Here is a 20,853-nt window from a genome sequence, read left to right on the forward strand (position 1 = left end):
GTCCATGGAGGAATCTGATGTGTTAGTACCGAGTATGGCCCTACGTACATCTTATGGGGGTAGGAATGGCATCTGCAGGTTTCATTTAGGTCCCTCACAGCATGCATGGTGATGTGAAGTCCCTCACAATGAGTTTCACAGACAAGAACCTGATTGATGTGGGACTAGCCTGCTCTAGCCAGTAGGAAAATCTAAGGCCATCTTCTAAAAGCAAATATATTGCAACTTACTACCAGAACTTCCTAAACTGAAGCTTGAATTCAACAGTTATTAGACAGTGTTGATTGGTATCACACCGACACAGAAATTTAAGTTGTATACACAAATATATATACACACATATATCATGCCACTGTTGTGATACAAAGGGAATGCAATTAGACAAATCAGAACTTATCCAGAGCAGAGGTACCACTTTAAAATAAAGTGACATTAACAGTTACCCAGTCAATGTTTGAGGTTTATACTTCTTACAGTACAATCTAATGTGTTCAGTTCCTAAAACACAAACCCAGTGAAGCATTTATGCTGCAGGCAGACAGTCTTAAAAGATATGCTACATCATTAAGTATATGTGCTACTAACTAGTTGGGCTATTTCGAGCTTCCTTAATACAGTAATCTACTGAATATCTGATGTATAACATGAATATACCAGGGGCTCCTGGAATGTTTACTGACTTATACAAAGCTCACCTTATTAACACCACCAACCTTAAAGGACCTTTTTTTAAAGAGTGTGAAAATTCTTGTATTACAATATGAATTATTTTCTGTCAACAAAAATAACAAAAGCTAGAGACCTAAATAAATTATAGTTTAACTGTTAGGTATTTAGAAAAAAGCATACCCACCTTTTCATCTAGATTTCCGTTACGGTCAAACTGGTAGAGTGATGCCAGATGAGTAATAATCCACCAGCTAAAACTCAATGGGTCTTTACACTGAATTGTTTCAAAACCAGACACCTTTTCAGAACTACTTGGCCTTTCAAAGACATTCTTGAGAGTATTGTTCACCAAGCTCCAGAAACACTGTAGAAAATGCAAAAGTAAATTTGAACTGTGTTGAATAACAAAGCCTATATTAACAATTTTCTCTACAGTACTGTCCAATTGATTAATTTGCTTTTACAGAGAACAAGCAAGATGACGGTAATTTAAAGAAAATAGCAAAACCAGTATTCAGTATTACCAGAGAAAACCTGGAGCTACTTTAGTGTCCTCTCTCAAATGCCAGTAGAAAACAAAGTGAAAGGACAAACTTTGGTCACAAGGAAGAACATGGTGTGATACTTCACAGGCAAAATTGCAACCTGATGGAAAGATGATGTGCTGACAGGATGGCACACCAACACTCACACGAGAGGGATTAGAGTTCCTTAATGAAGACATTTTATAACAGATTTTTAAAAAAAAATTAGTGCCAGATGAGCCTAACCAAGAGGAATATAGTAGTGGATGGTAGAGAATCAGTCTGAAAGACCGAAAACTGAGGTTCAAATTCCCTGTTTTGTTCCAGCACTGACAAACTGATTAATTCTCTTTGGCTCAGATCCCTGTCTATAGCACAATATTACTACCTCTTACAGCCTGCACCTATCTTCCCTAAATATATAGAAACCCGCTGGGACTTCTTGACACTTGTATTTCACTCACCTTAGCTGAGTCCTGACGTTAACTTGTGCTTCAAAGTGCTACTGCAAACACCTAACACTAATGAATTTTCACCTGTGTTATCCACCTTTATATCTGTTGTCATAAAGAAGTAAACAGCTATCTCTGTACTGTGAAGTACTTCATTCTACACTAAATGAACTGTACTCATTGCACAGATGGCAGCTTTGGTTTTTATAATGATTATTTCAGAAAACTTTCAAAGGATTTTGACACTTCTTAATATTCATTCAGAGAAACACCAGCTCAATTCTAACCAGCAGTCAAAAAAGAAAAATCAAAACACTAGAAAATATTAGCAAAGGAAAAGAACAAAATAGAAAATGTCATTTTGCAATGTATAAAATCATATTGCCACCTAACCTATACTTGGAATACTGCATGCAATCCTGGTATTCTGCCATTTGAAACAGTATGTGGTAGTATGGAAAAAGGTTCAGAGAAGGGTGACAAAGATGCCTACTAGTAGAGAATGGCACCTGTAAAAAGAATGACTGAATACAGTAAGACTCTTCAGCCTAGAAAAGGCAGAACATAGGAGATATCAGAAAAAAAACCCCTAAAACTGAAGAGGCATATACAGTCATATTGCTATAAGCAAGGAGAACAGGTAATGATTTGCTCTTCCAATAAAAGTATAACGGGGCAGCAAAAGAAATCAGCAACTAGAAGAGTCAAAAACAAAACAGGTTATTCTTGTATAGGTAGTTAAGGTATGGGTATCAAAGGCAGAAATGTGGGCTAGATGGATCATTGGTCTGATTCGTACCCATGTTTCTAATGCCTGGAGATGAATCATTGCATGGCATAACACATAAACTGCAAATAATAATAACATTTTTAAAAAAATGGGTAAAGATTGTTTCTTTTCTTTTGTTCTACCATACAACTTCCAGTCTGTTCCTTTGCTTTGCTTGCCTTAGCACAAGGAGCACTCCTTATCAGTGCCCTAGGTCATAACCAAACAGTACACTGCAAACCTAGAGTCAGGACTTGATGCGCATTCAGTACAGCAGCCTAAAGCATCACAGTTAGCATGCAGTCCTTCTAAAGCAAATATAAAGTTTAGTTCTATCATCAGATATGTGAACTAGTGTATTCATGGCAATCTGGGAACATTTGGCAACTATATTGCATATATAACACACATACACATAACAGTATTCTTCCATTACCTCTGTGTGAGACCCTTTATTTCTGTGGTCAAGCAGCTGAATAAGTAGAATCCATAATTCTTTAATGCAGGTACAGGGATAATGGTGACTAGTAAGAGCCTCAGAAGGTCTCACCTGAAAGAGAATATGCAGCACAGTTATTCAGAGAAGTGTTGCTTTTGAAATTGAATTGTATATACCAACAGTTCCTCTGGTTTTCTGGGGTTTTTTGCAGTTAAGTAATATAGCTACAATTACGTATTGGAAAGTACATTTATTTCATCAACATCCAAAATATATCATAAAACAAAGACTGTTTCCTAATTCTACATAAGTTACAGGTTGTACTATTTCTTAGTTTTTTCTGAGCCACTTTCAAACACTATTTAATCAAATGAAAATGGAATACTGAAGCCTAAATGAAAAGGAATTGCAATAAATACTGATTCACCGTCTGACAGTAGCGAAAAGAGAAAATGATTGATTAGATTTTCTTGATGTTCTTGGGAAGATAAGAAAAAGATTTCAAATGATTTAAAAGCTATTATTGTTGTTATTTTTAACTGAAAAATCCTTAATGACTAGGCATAATGCTAGTAGAATATGGTTTGTTGGCATGCGGATGTTAATGTTCCCACAACATTTCACAAAATCTGCTTTTCGGTAAATTTACTGCAAGGCATTCTTTTAATATGCAGAAAACAGCATATTTCAAGTCATGTACGTTATTTGATTACTATTCCATATTTAACAAAATTCACTCAGACTGATGCATTTCAAATGCAAAGCAGTCTTCTTGTAATTCATCTTTCAGTTTTACATTCCCTGAATTGTGAAACAAAATAAGCAAAACAGCAAAAGGAAGTGCTAAATACATAAAAATTCTCTGTACGCTTTAATGTTTTTAAGACCTACCAGCACTGTACTTAAAATAATCATAGCATAGACAAAACTTTACTTACTCTGTCTTAGGACTTATGAATTCACTGAACGGTATTCAGAAGTGGTAAAAACAGTAAGAAAAGCTTTGCTTAAATAGCGTAATTCAGCACATTTTACCTTCAGCAAGGACACAATGGCAGAAATGTAGAAAGAAAACAGGCAAGACAAAGCAGCTCATACTCAATTTATCGCTAAACAATGAGTAGTCCAAGTTTGAATAATCAACCTACACCCCTCTAAAGCAAATAGAGGGGAATGGGCACCTAGAGAGACTAATTCACCTAATTCACTGCAGGAGAAGGAACTGTTCCTATTCTTCCCTGACAATAAAAAGAACCTAGTTTAGCCAGCTAACTCCTAGACACCTAGATCTGACAAGATGAATCCTGAATTTTTGTATCTTCATGCTCTTCCCAATCCATTCATGCACAACTATTCTCAAATCACACTGGTACTTAAAATAATTTCTGAATCTGGAAACCTAATGGTGTAAATTATAAATTAAATCAACATACACAATGCCAGTGACAGCAGTAGCTGTGTGAAAGAGACATTACAGAAGTAGGACTGAATGACTAAAAACCATATTCTCACAATTAGAAGAACAAGTACATCACCAGTAGTTTCAAATCTGTAAAATACATTCTGTAAGGATACAGACTTTTTATTTATCTTCCACCTTTAGAATAATACATTCACAACTACTGTTTTCATAGAGCTCCAAATCAGGTTTAAATACTGAACACTTAATTATAAATATGAATTTAAACATATTTGTAAATGTGACACGTGATTTGTTTTTCTCTCTCTGTGAAGAGCCCTGCTTACCCTATGAAGTTGCCAGGGTAGACCCTGACAATCAATTTAAGAACATCGTGAAGTCAAGACTGAAATATTTAAAATAATTCTATTATTCACATTCCACATACGCTGTTTAGAGTTTTTCATGTGCCTATGCCTCTTCACGCTTTTAGTTAAAGATGTTATGGGAATCTCTCAAGAACCTAAATTAATCTTACATAAATATTATCTTGAGAATAAACATCAGTGTGACCACTAAAGTCTATCGAAAAGTTCATTATTTAACTACTAATTTCCCAAAACTGAAGCGCCTCAAAAATACTCTGGTTATGACTCATCACCAAAGAGCAAAACAGATCCCTCTGAAAGGAGCAGTCTACCTATTACAGATACACTACAACACTGGAGGATTTTATGGAAGTATTAGGTACACAGACTATCTTACAAGTGAGAGTTTCAGGCCTTTTACATGGAGTACCAGTTGTTGCAGCAACTAGGTTTCTTCATCTACTACTTGCATCTACTACTGCGCTCTTCTACAAGATAGCAGGATCTCTTGTGCAGGGGATGTGCAGTATTCGTCCAGGATATAGTTTGGCTAGTAGTATCAAAGCAAGACAGCATACAGAGACTGGTTAGACTAAGGATCACCGAGACAATGTATTCTTCAGAGAGTCTGCATTTCCTCTTGCAACATCCTGAGTTCAGTATCTTCATTATAACCTCAGATTGCGGTACTGTTGGGACAACAGAGCTCTGGTGCCAGAGATGCGCTGCTGAAAATAGACAGAAGATAGCCAAGGAGATCTATTTCTCTGCCAAATTAATATCAGAGCTCAACGGGCTCAGTACATGATCCAAGTCAAGCATCTTGATACCAGAGCTGCCCAAGAAACAGATCTGAAAATACGAGTCTGGAGGATTTAGAGTTTATGTCCCTCCTTCTGAGGATACCCACAAATGTTAAGAGCTGCACTTCTGAATATTCTCAGCCAAAAGCTTAATGACATGTTTTAGTGATGAGCTGACAGTGTCATCTATTATGGGTATCAGTTGTGTTTTCAACAATTTTGAGGGATGTTATTTCCATTACTGGATTATAGCACTGAATGCATACTAGAGGAGGCACCAGCTGAAGAGACGTTATCCAGCTCAAGTGCAAGTTCCACTTCAGAAATGAATCTCAAATAGAACTAGTTCAAGCTGTGTGGCTCAAGTCTAGGGAGAGCTGAAGAAAAAGCCATGGCAAAACAATCTCTCTTTGTAATGTGGCTCTGTGGAAGTAGGATGAATCAGTCATTTTAACATCTGACATTTCAAAGCCTACCATCAAGCACAATGGTCAACAGATACTATTTGAATCTTCCTTTAAAAAAATTACTCTAATCTATATGGCTTTTGACAGAGGAGGAGGTTGCAGTATTATCTGATAACTTAACAGATCAAAACTGGTTTTAAAAGGTAACAGAGTTCTCTACAGAAAGATAGTTTAAAAGAACAGTTATCAAATGCTAGTACAGCCATTCTCCCCCCCCCCCCCAACAGTAACATGAAAGAAGGGGGACTCCATTTTTCATGCCTTTGTACTAGGAAAATATGAATTATACAGTGGTCACTGCTACTTATTCTCAGAGTTCAGTCTGAGAGTGGATCATGCATCACACATGCCCATCTAAAACAGGTTTCACAATTACACAGTCAAAGAAGATTACACAGCTCTTTTACTAGCTGCTATATAGAGCTATTATGACTTCCTAGCTTTGGAGTGATCAAAACAAGTGAGAAAAACACTGCAGCTATAGAAGAAAAGAAAAAGAAAAGAAAAGAGAAGAACAAGTTTTCCCTTGACAAACGTAAAAGTGCTGTAACAGAAAGATGAGGTAGTGGAAATCGGAGCAGCGCAACAATAAACTGTAATATGACATTCTGTAAGTGTCCAGTTAGCTTACTGCCAGGATTACAGTTATTCTCTTTTTGTTCCTGTTGAGAGAGTTTGAAAAGATTTTTTTTTTTTTTTTTTTTTTTTGCATCTACAGCTCTAAACCTTTTAGATTGTGCCATGTTTGGCATTAAACCTGGAACACTGAACTTAGGAAATGTGGCACTCACTTCTGCTCTGTACACAGTGCATTTCAATATTACTCTCTCATTCAAATGCCAGATGGTTATGAATAAATATAACACAATTTGAGCTCCTAACAAATAACACTCTTTAAAACATGGAGATATAAAGCCATACATAACATTTAAAACTTAGCAGTAGGAAGTCATCTATGCATTTGTACAATATCTAATTCATATGGTTCCTAATACAAGCTTCTAACTGCCCATGTCCTATATAAAGAAAAAAAGTTACCTTTATATACTTGTTGATTGATAAGCTTATTAAATCAGATATGAGATTTCCACAGTGTGTTTCAAATAAACTGATACTGGTTAAATTCTCTCCAGTTAGATTTATGAAACGGTTAGCATATACAACTTGTCCTAAAACACAAAAGAAAGTTAGACCTATTTAGCCCTGGGTTTGGCTGTAGGAATACAAGACAGACAGGAAATTTTTTTCCATTCTATATATTTTAGAATTGGTTTGTTGAGCTATATGTAATTTTAATTCACAAACTCATTTGGGAAAGTTCATCCATTTTAAGTTCAAGCTAGTCCCTTAATTATTACACTGAAGACTGGTATTATTCTGGTTGACAGTAAAATAGTTTGGCACTTTACACCCTTTTATTGGCACAGTTTTTGCAGTGGAATGAAGATTTATTTATCTGCAGGTTTCTCTTTGTCACATGCCAGTGCGCATGTTCTGAAATCATGACATGTTTTGCAGATACGCAAGTTGATGACAAACAATTCTGGAGAGGTCTAACACTTCCCTTTGGATGTGTTGATGTAAAAAGCTGGCATGATCACATTCCAACTTGAGCATTTGTAGACATTAACACAGATAAAATGGTAAAGTTAAGAGGCTGCAAGATCTTATCCCACAAGCTTTTCAACAGTACAAGTCCCTTGACATCAGCAGAACAGAAGATACGTGGAGCGAGCCTATATTTTATTCTTGGAAATGCAGGGTGAAGCCCTGAACCCACTATCCTGCCATTGGTCTCAGCAGCGTGAGGTTTCCACTCAGCATGCTTTACAGAATGAAATGAGAACATAAGAAATTCTACAAGGCACATACGAATACAAGACAAGATAATATATGCAGATATACTACTGTCTTGACTAGTAAATTTTGTTGTTAAAAAGTGTGAGCATTCTCTTACAAAAATGGATTACTGCATTATTACTCAGAACTTTATCTAGAAATAAACAGAATTCTGGACAACAAATTGCGTCCAACAGTTTTTCCATCCTTTCTCCAAAAGGCCACAGAAAAGGAAAACAGGTTATCCCACAATGGATAATAAAAGAAACTTAGAATTATAGAACAAGCAGCCAACCCACACGTTATCCAGTAACACAGACATGCAGAAACAGTGAAGATGCATTAAGCTGAGTAAGGCTGTGTTGTGACAGCACTCAGAGCAGGCGAAAACTAATCCACAAGTTCAGATTCAGTACCAGTTACCTGGGCTAAACATACAGTGCATTCTTTCTAGACCTCAACGTTACTCCAACTGTTGCAATTCCTATATGAAACTTACACTGATAATTTATAATAAGGGGGGGTGGGTAGGGGTGGGCAGGAGGTTTGGTTGTAGTGACACAATGATTAAAGAAGAAAATACATTTTTGTGACTTATTTTTCTAGCATGGACACGAGCAATAGATATAATTCTCACAAAGCAAATAACGTTCTCTTCCGTATTTTAACAATTTTTCTTCAGCAAACTGAATACTTTGAAGTTGGGTTCTTCAGTTGCATTCTATGACCTTTTTTATATAGCTTCTATGAACAGCTTACTCTTTATCAATCTACTTTTTGCCCTTTTAAAGCCTTTAAAAAAGAAAAAAGGTATTGCCTTGCCCTTTTCTTGCTGTATTTTTACAAGCTCCTCTGACTGAGGCTTCTTCTTTTGCCCAGTATTTTCTTAGCGTCGCATACAATTAACAATACAAATTCTCTGAGATTCTTTGTTCTGGTCCATCCTTAGACACTTTTCCCACATTGCTTTCATAAAATTGCTGTTCATTCTTACTCATTGTGGATCTCTGAAAATGCATTTTTATTTGCTATGTCAAAAAGTGCATTGTTATTTAATATTTAGTATGTTGTAAGCATCAGTCGAGAACAAACTTCATAATCTTGGTCAAGTTTTGATAGAATAAATTCCTATTTAATTTTATCTGAATTTTATGAAGATTCGCAAAGAACCTGTCTTCACCATATTTGAGTTTACCTCATTAAATATAGCTACGCTTAAAAACTACCAAAAAGCAGTAAATTATTTTGGACAAATTAAGATGAGAAATCTAGGTAAGTCATAGCTACAAGAATAAGTTCAAGAAAAAAACCTGCATACTTACTCATCATTTTTTCACCTAGTACATGAAGAATTTCCAATACTAGCCAATTAATATCCAAGTGGAGGTGTAGTAAATGCCATGATGGGGGAAAGACCTGTGATTAGGAATACACATTTGTTTATTTTTAACATTTCTTTAGTGAATTCTGGATACTGTACTAATACACATGAAGATGGGCATACATTTTGCCCACAGTGAACATTATGGATACCTATGATTAAATACACTGTAACATACAAACATGCCATTCAGTTAAAGAAAAGAAAGAAAAACAAAAAACATCATGACAATTAATTCTGTCGAGGATGTTTGTGAAATACTTAATCTGATCTAAACTACAATTTAAACACAACGTCTTGATTCAAACTTCACAGATTACAACACCCTTAGTTATCCTTTCCTTTCCAGAGAAGTATTAGCACACAAACTGCTAAAGTAAAGCATGTCCTTAAAATATTTCCAAAATTTTCATTATTTTCTTCCTTAAAGTTTACTTGAAATTACCATTTCTTTCATCAGCTCAACAGTGGCTCTACTGACAAGCTAAACAAACATGCTAAAAAAATGCTGCTCCTAAGTGGATCATTCCTCTCCAGATACTAGTTTATACAAACTGACTGAAATTCCTTCTTTCTGTCTAAAATATTTGAAAGCATTTATTATTATATATATGCACAAATCTTAATGGTTTATACTTCACTAATGTTTAATGTTGCAGCACTTACTTCCATGTCTGCACTTTCCTTCTTTATATACATGATCTTTTCCTACTTTGAGTCAGATTTCAGAATATATTTTTTAAAAAGTGCCCCTCCTACTGGGAAGCTCAGAAATTTTAACCATTAGTAAGGACAAACACTGAGGAATTTTTTTAAACGTGTTACACTAAGTCAAGCCTACTTATCTAACTATAATTGGTATTATTATTTGTATAGTGCAGGAAGAATTTTAAAAGCTATAAAGCATAAAAATAAATAGATAAATAAAAACAACAACAGAAAATCCAGAGCTCAGTAGTTGTGTTTGCCCAGTAGGGGATGGCACTTAGTTATTAAAGGGGGGGAAAAAAACCAAAATATAAAGTGTAACTTCAATTTCAGCCTGAAGAAGGATTAATTCTTGTTCAGCCAAAAATTATCAAGTTGAATATGTACTGTTACACACACACACACACAAATAAATATAAAAACCATCAACCTTTGCCTGATGTTGAATAGTAAACGCTGCCAGGACACTACTAGGGAGTTCATAAATGTGACCAATATGCATGGTCAAAGCATGAAGCTCTTCCACCAACATTGATGGTAACTGCGCTTCTAGTTCTTCATATGGATGGAGCATTTCATCATTTTCCACTCTAGGGGGTTCCACATACCTGAACACACATACATAGACACACAATCAGAAAATGGATAAAAAGCAGCTACACAAAGCTCAGTATGTAAGTTAGTAAATTGCGTGCAAATCTCACCTGAAGATGAAAACTTTCACATAATGCAAAAACTCAATACATTGATGCCTGATGCTCTCTGCTTCAGAGTGCAAGTTTGCAGCTTGACCTGAAGTAAAAGAGATCGATAGCTTAATGCAGATGTGCCCACACTGCAACTCATGTAACATATGCATTATCCACAGCAATTAAATCAGACCACTGAAAAGCCACCCTCTTTTCTGAGGAATGCGGCTGGCAGCAAACACCCACTTCTAATTGTCATCTTGCCAGAGGGATCCATTCTCCATCTTATCATCTCAGGTGCATATCCAGATACAGAGGGAAAAGAAGGCATCCAGTCCCTCAGGCAAGGTGGCAGAGGCAAGCGATCAGTGCTAGAAGAAATCATTCAGCCCTACTGCCCTGCTCCCTGTCCGCGTCCAAGACACCTTCAGAAAAGACACGTATGAAAATTTCCTAGCATCCCCTTTTCTCTTGGGGGACTTAAGCAAGTGGACTTATTTGGAAACATGCTTTGTAACTTCTCTTCCTAGGAAGCATCACATTGTTGCACAGTGCCTTAAAATGTGTAATCCCAAGAGCCATCCATTCACAATCCTGCGGCCTGCCTTTCACTTGCAGCTCTGTGTCCTTTCAGCCAGTTACTGCGGCTATGCGCCTCCTTTCCTTTGCTCTCTGAAGCTGTTGTTCTCATGGTGTTACTCTCCTTATCTTGCACCTGCAAGCTCAAACCATTGTTACAGCAGAGATTCACCGGAAGCTATTGCCACTGGTGTGAGAATCACTATTTATTCTCACACCTTGCCTTGTAGCTTTCAGCTTATATTAGAGAAAGATGAAACTTAACGTGTGTTAGCAAAGCAGATAGTAATTTAAATACCCAATAACTACTGCCCAATAATATATATATACACAAATGCTTAGCAACCAGTCAGCCTGCAACACTTGTACCTGATTAAGCACTTGCCAATCATTGTTAAGAGCATCATAAATGCGAACAGCAAACAAGGAGTTTGAGCAGGCCCCAATGTAAGTATATTGCGCCAGAGGAGATGAGTGGCAAAACCTCTATACAGCTTGACCTGAAGTAAAAGAGATCACTACTACGCTGGACTGCATGTCCAGGGAAAGGCAGTTGCCTTGACAAGAGGAAATGGCCTCAGTTTGCACCAGGGCAAGTTTAGGTTGGACATTAGGAAAATTTTTTTCACTGAAAGGGTCGTCAAGCATTGGAACGGGCTGCCCAGAGGTGGTCGAGCCCCCATGCCTAGAGATATTTAAAAGTCAAGTAGACAAGGTGCTTAGGGACATGGTTTAGTGGTGGGATGGCAGGGTTAGGTTAACATTTGGGCTCGATGATCTTGCAAGTCTTTTCCAATCTAAACGATTCTATGATTCTTTGCTCCTCTCCCCAGCTGGCCACTGGGAAGTCTTCCTTTCCCTTTTTTGCTCTCTCTCTTCCCTTTGTTTTGCCCATACTTTGAAGTTCACGTATGCCTCTTATTATGGAACCCACAAATAAAGTTTTGTGCATGTAAGCCTATCTCAACATCTTTTGAGCAACAACACTCACCGAGTGAAGCAAATCAACTGGTACAAGTACCATACTATTCCAGTGTACAGCCTATCCCCACCACATAAGAAGCCACAGGATCTGCTATGGTAATGAACCATAGGTTTAGAGGCTCAAATCACTCTGTCCTAAAGGAATTATTTACAGATATTACTGCTGCTTTGTAGCAATTATAAATATTTTATCTTAAGTTCTCGGACATGCTGTTTAAGCAAAATTTTACATTACAGTATTTCACTACAAAATCTTTTGCATACTGTCATAAATCATTGATCAATTAAATAAGTGGAACAAAACTGGAACATCAGAGTGTTAAGGGCAGATCAGGCATTTTCAAAAAAAAAGACAAAACAACAGAGCATAAGAAAAGATTTTATATGGTTTCCACATCACACATTTCTCAGCACCAAGTCTCCAAAGCTCATTAAGACTGACAGGATATTAAGTGAAATGTATGATATTGATATCTGTATAAACACATACACACAACAAAGATTTACTGAGCTAAAACTCTAAACTGGCGTTTTAAACAGTGGCAATGGGGCATGTACCTAAGACATCAGTAATACCTAACATCACACTGCCTTGATCATTTTAAATATTTTAACCCTCATGACACTCCTCCACTACTAGCCTGCTTGTATCAAGAGGGAACCGAGTCACAGATGTTTCAATGACTTGCTCCAAGTCACAAAAAAAGCCTGGTGCAAAGCATGAAATTCAACAGTTTTTTATTTTTCTAGCGTATTTGACAAGAGGAAGAATAGGATACAGAGAAGAGAACAAAGCAGATGCTTAAATTTAAGGGAAAAAGAACTACAGGACAGTTTCTTGGTGTCCAGCTACCATATAGAAGTTCAAATGCAATTTAAAATAAGGCTATTTCCACTTATGTATTAAACGTCAGCAAACTTAAGACTTTTAAGATACAATCAACAAAACTATATGAAAGAAGCTCGATGATAAATTCATACCAATGATTTAAATGGCAGAGCATGACAATATCAAACCAAAATAATAATCAAGTGTAAAAATAGTCACTTGTACTCCTAGAACACTAACAATTTATCTGTAATGAGAAGAACCTACAGTTTATTTCTGAATAATTACTGAACTTCTCAACTTGCTAAGTAATTCAGCCTTCAAACTTACAATAAGCCCAAGGCTCCAATAATCCTTCAGAAACGTACTGCTTCTCATGCCTTAGTATTTAATTGAAACAAAGCATTTTGTAGTGATCCCATTTTATTGATCCTGTGGCAAAGATACATTAAGTTTGTAAATAACTCTAAAGTAATCAAATACAACTAACTTGTTTAAATGTAAGCCAAGAGAACACTGAAAAATGTTGCAACTCTCTATCTTTGTAACTAAAATAGTTACTGGGAGTTTTGATGTAACTTTACATTTTTAGTTAAACAAGCTAATAGTTTTGCCAAATTCTACCTTAGGGTTGACATCTTAGCTCAAGTCAAATTAATGCAAAATTCCACGCTAAGGTCAGTAAGGTCAGACTTGCCCTGCTCACCTATGACACAGGCAGATCTGGTTCCAAACTAACACACATTTCCACTATTTTCACACTATCTTACATCACCTGCTTGCCTACACTTGTACCCTTTCTGCAGGTTTATGCTGGTTATATGCTGTTCTCCAAGGGCACACTCCACGAGCCCTTGGTCAAGAGTCAAAGCACAAGTGTGATCTGTGATAATATACTTCTATAATGAAAAGGTAGTCAGATACCTATACCAATGTCAAATTAAATGTGTTAAACTTACCAAAATCAGATGAACTCATTTGTACTAGGTTTTCCAGTCTGTATATCTGTTGCCTAATTAAGGGAATACAAAGGTTTATGGTATTTATATAGGTAAGAGTACTTTAACTACATTTCAGTAAGGTCTAAATAGAACAGAGAGAGGCGAGAGGTGTTCCTTGCTTTGTATTTCTGAAAAAGGTTACAGAAATGTAACTTAGGAAAGAGTGAAGGCAACAGACACATCCAAGTATGAAGGGTTGACAACGGATACAATTTTTGCTTGTTTTTAAAAACGTTAGACACATTAACAACAAATACAGAATTAGCTAAGTATCGGGGGAGGAAAAAAAACCAACCACACACACAAAAACCCTGAAAGCCATTCGCTGTCAGTGATCTTTCCATAAGCCTAAGTCAACTTCATATTTGACCACAGAATAAACCTGCAAGTTAGTCCTCATGACATATGCTCAGTGTACACTCAGTTAATTCACTTGTGAATGAGCACTAGTAAATTCTGCCAGCAGCTTTTCCTGCTTAGGGTGGTTTCTTGCTTAACTTGAGCACAAAAGATAAACAGCAAAAAATACAGTAGAGTAAAAGGAGAAAGTGTCTCTAGAACAGTTAAAATTCAGTTCAGTTTCAGAGGGGAGGGATAGCGGCTTTGAAAATGTTATTAACTGCCACTGCAAATGAAAAATAAAAAAAGTGGTAACATAGGTAAGCACTCAGCCATATTCTGCAACAACTGTTATTTTCAAGTGGTCTCAAGTATAGTCTCCACAGAGATAACATGGTAATAAACTGAATGCAGGAAAAGCGCAACTGTTAGACAGACTTTTGAAAGAAAATGTTGCATAAATTGAGGAAGGAGCTCTCTGCCTCATTTCTTATACAGTCAAAGCAGCAACTACTGAAGATTCAAAAACAGGATACTTGGATCCAACCCAGATAAATATTCTTATAAAAAAAAAAATAATTGAAAACTAGGAAGTGCCCACAAGGATTCAAAAACCCAGGTTGTAATCTCCATATTAAAGGGCAGGCACCCATTAAAATTACCTTAGCTCTTCCTTTCTTGGATAAAATCATGTCAGCACCCAAGATTACCTTCAGCCATTCAGGTAGATTTTGGGTGGGTTTTGTTTATTTTGAAATCAAAGCTGAATTCCTGCATTAATTTCTCAAGTATTTCAACCATGTAGAGAGGAAGGAAGTCTAAAGCAGGAGGACTTTACGAAAGAGGGCTGCTGAGGCTGGAGGTTAGAGAGACAGAGAGAGTGTCAGAAAGGAGCCACACAGAAAAAAAAACCAAGCCAAAACAAGACTCTCTACTGAATTGACAAAAGACAGAGTACAGCAGGCTGACAAAATAAAAGCACAAATTGGGCACGAGAAGCATAACAGAGATCATCAGTTAAATGAGTCATTTTAATTTCAATTTGCATTTGTACCTCAAAGATTGATCCTCTAGGTTGCTAATCATTAAATCCTTTGATTCGCAAATAAATATTCTGACAGTTAAACTGGTACTTCTGTTTATTAATCAAAGATATATTGGCAATATACCCACTTAAATGGTTACATAGCTCTTACTTTGACTCACATATTCAATCACATAAAAAAAAAAATCACAGGTAAGAATTCTTTTTACTGTGCAAATAATGTTTTTAATGTGCCATTCTGCTATATAATATTATTATTTAATACAATATTTTAAAAAATTAAGTAACAGTTTAATATTTACAGACACATTAAAAAATACAAAGTTTCTGCAAGCGTGCATTTAAACATAAATACTACCCGTACTTAATAAATTGAACTATTTATAGCCACCTTGTCCTCAAGAATCATTATAACTTGTACTTAACACATACAATTTCTACAATGGAAAAAGGAGTTTTCATACTTTCAGTTGTTGACTGGTCTATAAATGAAAGTGTTCCATTTTATGACTGAACAAATGAACTGAAAGAGAGGATAACTTTGCAAAGGGACTTGTCATACAAGAAGACAGTTTAGCAACCAAACTCTCATAGCCAAGAGTTAGCTGAAATCCATTATTTCTACCAATTTAGGACGTTTTAAAACATGTATAGCTTGAATAACTTAAAAACCACAATAAAATATATTATGCCTTATGTTCATCTCTATTATAATGACAGAGCAGTTTATATTACAGGAAAAATGTATTTAATTCAAAAGATCAACTACATCACTGTCTCACTGCCCAGTGATTGTATGTCAATAAACAAATGAGACTAAATGCTAAGAGGGATACAGTGTTTCTTTTAAGTAAGTTATCCTCTGATCTCCTTCATTATCAGATTTTTGAATTATTTTTTTTTAAATCACAGTAAAGTCAAAGGTTGCATCAAACAAGCAAAGCTAAATAATACTGGTTTTGCCATATGTCCTGCTGTCTATGCCATCATGTTTCAGTAAGACAGACGCTATTAATGGTATTTCACATCGTGCCCCTGGTCATACCCTAAAGGGATGGAAGAATCTACTACAATCAAAGGAATGATGGAATATATCACAAAGATTTGTGAAATCATACAAAAGCTCCTCTCCCATCCACTCTCTGTATGTGCTGTACATCCTGAGGATTATCGGTAGCAAAGAGGATTATTGGTGATCTGTGTATTTGCATTGACCAGATTAAACATCTACATTGAATTAGTCAAACACTGGGTAACTGTATCTGAAGAGATTGCTGAATCTATCCTAATCCAAACAATTGAAGAAAGTGCTGCATCCAGCATTTACTGTATTTGATTTCTAACCTCCACTTTTCTTTATGCACAAAAAAAGGACTTAAAAAAAAATCTTCAAAAGACAACTTGAATTATGGGGGTAGCACAATCTCATTCAAGGAAATCATATATAGTTTATTCACATATTCCGAAGCTAGAGCCTTTAAATTAATCACAACACCGTTGTAATAACTATGCTTATCAATTTTTATCTGGTGATAGTTAAGATATGCACCACACTGCTTAGAATCTTAATAAATCCCATAATATTAAAAATCTGTGACACAAAATTTACTTCTTCCCGTAATTCCATCTGTGTCTTATTGATCACTTACTGGAGTGTTCGATAGACAGCATAATCTTTTTGGATGCACTTACTTACATCCTTAAGGTAAGCATAATTATAGAAGTGGATTAATTATAAGATACACTAACATTATCATACCTAAGTAATCCAAAGAGAATTCCACAGGATTCAACTAACGCCATTTCAGTAACCCACTGAAAGCCAAACATTTCCACTACATCATCTTCATAGTCATTTGGAGAAGGATCTAGTCTCAGCAAAGCCCTGTAAAATAAAGCCAACAATACTCATACATTTTCCAGTAATAAACCTATAGAATACAATATCTACAGCTAGCTTATGTATCACTGATATTTTATCAATACATCAGCAACATGTATATTATAGATAGGAAGGTGTAGCAGTGCTCTCAAAAGACAGACTTGTTATACCATTTACAGCAAGATAATGTATAGTACATAAAATGCGACAACTCCTAGCTTCAAAAGCATAAAAACGTGATATAGTCACAGGGCACAGTATATTTTAGAAACAAATAAAAATTAACAAGCTACCACCTTGAAACATCTTCATCCTGACAAAGGGGCTGAGACATAACCTACAGACTGTCCTTAAGAGGCTGCTGTGTTAGATAACATGTAAGTGTATGTTTGGAATCTGTCTTGATGTACACTACATGCCTAATAACTAATGCTAGAACATACATTTTCTCCTTTATATACATTTAATAATATTTATATCAAAAACATTGATAAAAGCCCATTAATAAAAGCACACTTTTCAGTAGGTGAACTGATGAGCATCACAAAATGCAACTTTATTATTGTAACTTGAACTAACACTAGGCCATGGCTACCCTTTGCTCTGGCTAAAGGAAAAAAAAAAACCCAGAATCAGAATTATCATTTTACTCAAAAGTGGAGAAAGCCAGACATCCGTATAGATTGTTAAAACATTATTAATTGTGCAAATATTAAAATATTTCACTAATGTGCTTTCCAATACAAAACAAAAAAATCACAGCAAGCTGTATAATAATAACAACAAAGGCACCAAACGAAATTATTTTACAGTTGTCCCACTGACTTTCACAAAATATTTCACTGCAGATGAAGCTGAATTCACTAAGATGCAAGAAATATTTCTGTTTCTAAAAATAAAAGAATGCACTGGGCAAGCACTTGGTTTTCATTTTATTACACACCAATTTCATATTCTTCTTCAGCTATGCTCTATTACCAATTCAGTTCTCAGAGGCTGCTGAATAATCAGCTCAATGTCCCACAACACCAATAGTTTGCTTTGTAGCTGCCTAAACATTGGTTTGTTTGGAAGCCTGTAGCAATTAAATCCAGTTTCTCCTGTTCTAGATAATAAAGACAGAGGAGTCCATCACATGCAGGCTTTTCTAAGAATTTACCATCCAAGTGGACAAGGTGAATAAATGACAGAACAGTATTATCATGACTGTTGTGATCTGGGAAACCTGTCTACATACAGGCTCCTGAGCAAGTTTTCACATGAAATTGTTTCTGTCATTAAATGCTTCTTTCTCAGTGCGGAATCCACTACAGAGATGTCCATGTAGACACAAGCTCTCTTAATCCTCTACCTGACATCAGTTTGAATGAATGTGTTCTGATCCAACAAAAAAAAAAAAAACAAAAAAAACCACCCAAACAAACAAACCAAAAAAAGATAAATAAGGTAGGGAATAGGGGAGGTACAGCAGAACCGCAAAGTAAAAACAAAAAATATGAGGCTTGGCAGGAGGAATGCACAAATAAGTATACAAGTTCAAAGGTATAAAGAAAGCACTGAGAAAGACAGACAGACAGGAAGATGATGCTTTGGTAGGGAAAACCAGACAACCCCTGCAGGACGAGCAAATGGCACCGAAAACGAAGCTGGATCACAGACAGTAAAGAAGACATTAACTAAACCTAAGTAACATTTTACAATCTCATGGAAAATACTTACTTGTTATGCATGTGACTTCTTAAATCCAGAATGCACGCAATGATAGAGCTTTAAGAAAGATGGTTTTAAAACTACAAAGGATAGTCCCAGTGATCTGGGGAAGCTGGGCAAAGGAGGTTTGTTTCTGTCATGTGGAAAAGAGAGAAAGGGCCATCAAATAGAGCATACAGCTGGAAAAAGCCACGTTGCGACCTCCTCAGAAATTTCAGGGGTCTGGGATGCTGCTGCCCAACAGGACAGTTTTGAAGCGTCCTAACAGGCCTGTAACAGGTCCTTTACAACATCTTAAGGTAAGTTCACAAAGCTAAGCACTGGATCTAGAATGCTGTTCAAAGCAGTGTATCAACACAAATGCTCTTCCTGCTTTGGTATACCTCCAAACTGACCTCAGGATCTTATGAGCCAAAGAACGAACTGATTCGGAAACCCTGTCAGCATTTAGAGACTCCAAACACCAGTGGAAAGAACATCAGAGAAGGGTATTATATTTGTAACTCAAAAAAAACCCCATACCTCTTAAGAGATCCACTTGCTAAATAAGACTCTGCAGAGAAGCTTCTCCCTCCATTTTGGTTGTCAAAAGCACAGGAAAAACAAGGCGGCTTTGAGTTCTCATTCTCCACTTCCATTGCCATCTCCAAGCTTTCCGTGAGAAACGGGGGTGTGGAGGAAGCCACAAAGTCATCATCCATTTTTTTCACCTGATCCAGAAAATAAATAGATAAATTAAAAAACACTCATAGTGTTTCTTCAAATAATTTTCTCATTGTTACAACTCCCCATAATCCTTCAGCTCAAGTGAGGACACAGATCTGACTAACTGTAATGCCAAACTAACAAAGAGAGAGATACCACCAAGAAAGGCCATCATGGTCTCATGCCCTGCCACACAATTCTGCCGCTCTGTGCGACTTCATCTTCCTCCATCACAACTTGTTCAGGGAATCACATCAGTGAAAAACTAACCCTACAGAAACCAAAATAGGTTCGTTATCTTCTGGTTTAGCTCTCTAAATTGACTAGTTGTGAGGTTAGACTAACACAAGGGTAAAACAAAAGGAATAACAGGCCACGGGGGAGCCGCTGTAGGCAACACTTCATTTTGCAACCAGCATAGCTATGCTATGAAAATACATCATGCATCACAGGCTCCCAGTTGTCCATGACTCTAAGGCAATATTACAGCTCAAGTTCCCTCTAAGAAGCAGTAAATACACCCCACATGATAACTATGGAACCCTGAAATGCTAAAGTTTTAAGCTCAGAATATGGTTCTGACATAGCTCAAGTTGGATGTTTCTATTAAAAAGGTCTGACTTCCCAGGAATCTAGAAACAAAACAAAACCAAAAAAAAAAAAAAAAGAGAGAGAGAAGCAAAAGCAAAAGAGGAAGGATGATCATGTCCAAACAAAGCTCACTGGATACTTAACACTAGTGAATTAATACCTTATACAACATACTGAAAGAGCAGAACTAGGCAACAGGTGTCACAGCATTTGACATTAATATGCAAACAATATAATTAAAATTATCAACTCTAAATTAAGTTTTCAATTTCATTGCTGCCAGCTTTTGATACTGTTCTTGCAGAAACCAGTTTGCAGCATGGCTAGAGGCTGGTAATACAGAGGCTCGACTGAGAAATGAGCTCAAGGGAAAAAAAAAAAAAAAGGAAAGTTTCCGTCCTACTTTCACCCATTCATTCACATTCCTGCGGTGCAGCCGGCTGTGCAGCGGAAACAGTGGCAACTCCCAAGCACACCCGGCAAGACAGAAATAAGCAGCTGAAGGGAATGCCCTAAATCAGAAGAGTTTCTAAGGGAAGTCTGTTCAATTTGGGGTACCAAAATCGCCCCACACGGCAGAAAGCACTGGGGAAAAAGTACAAAAAGGGCAGCTCTTCAACGGCCGCAACTCACGTCAGCTCTGTACTCGCCCATCGCACCCCGGACCCCGCGGAGCCAGTT

The 20,853-nt window shown here is 36.6% G+C and overlaps 1 protein-coding gene across 1 annotated transcript in view; it reads right to left on the minus strand.

The window, feature by feature from the left end:
* The window catches only part of MMS22L (MMS22 like, DNA repair protein), a 94,723-nt gene extending 75,143 nt beyond the window's left edge, over window positions 1–19,580 (minus strand). Inside the window, 9 exon segments of the mRNA XM_009649028.2 lie at window positions 854–1,033; window positions 2,851–2,964; window positions 6,929–7,059; window positions 9,052–9,145; window positions 10,249–10,426; window positions 10,523–10,610; window positions 13,859–13,911; window positions 17,044–17,169; window positions 19,399–19,580. Coding sequence (XP_009647323.2) covers window positions 854–1,033; window positions 2,851–2,964; window positions 6,929–7,059; window positions 9,052–9,145; window positions 10,249–10,426; window positions 10,523–10,610; window positions 13,859–13,911; window positions 17,044–17,169; window positions 19,399–19,577 — 1,143 coding nt within the window. The 5' untranslated portion in view covers window positions 19,578–19,580.
* Window positions 19,581–20,853: the final 1,273 nt, after the last annotated feature.

This window comes from Egretta garzetta, unplaced genomic scaffold, assembly GCF_000687185.1.
Source record: "Egretta garzetta isolate BGI_Z169 unplaced genomic scaffold, ASM68718v1 scaffold231, whole genome shotgun sequence".
Taxonomy (NCBI): Eukaryota; Metazoa; Chordata; class Aves; order Pelecaniformes; family Ardeidae; genus Egretta; species Egretta garzetta.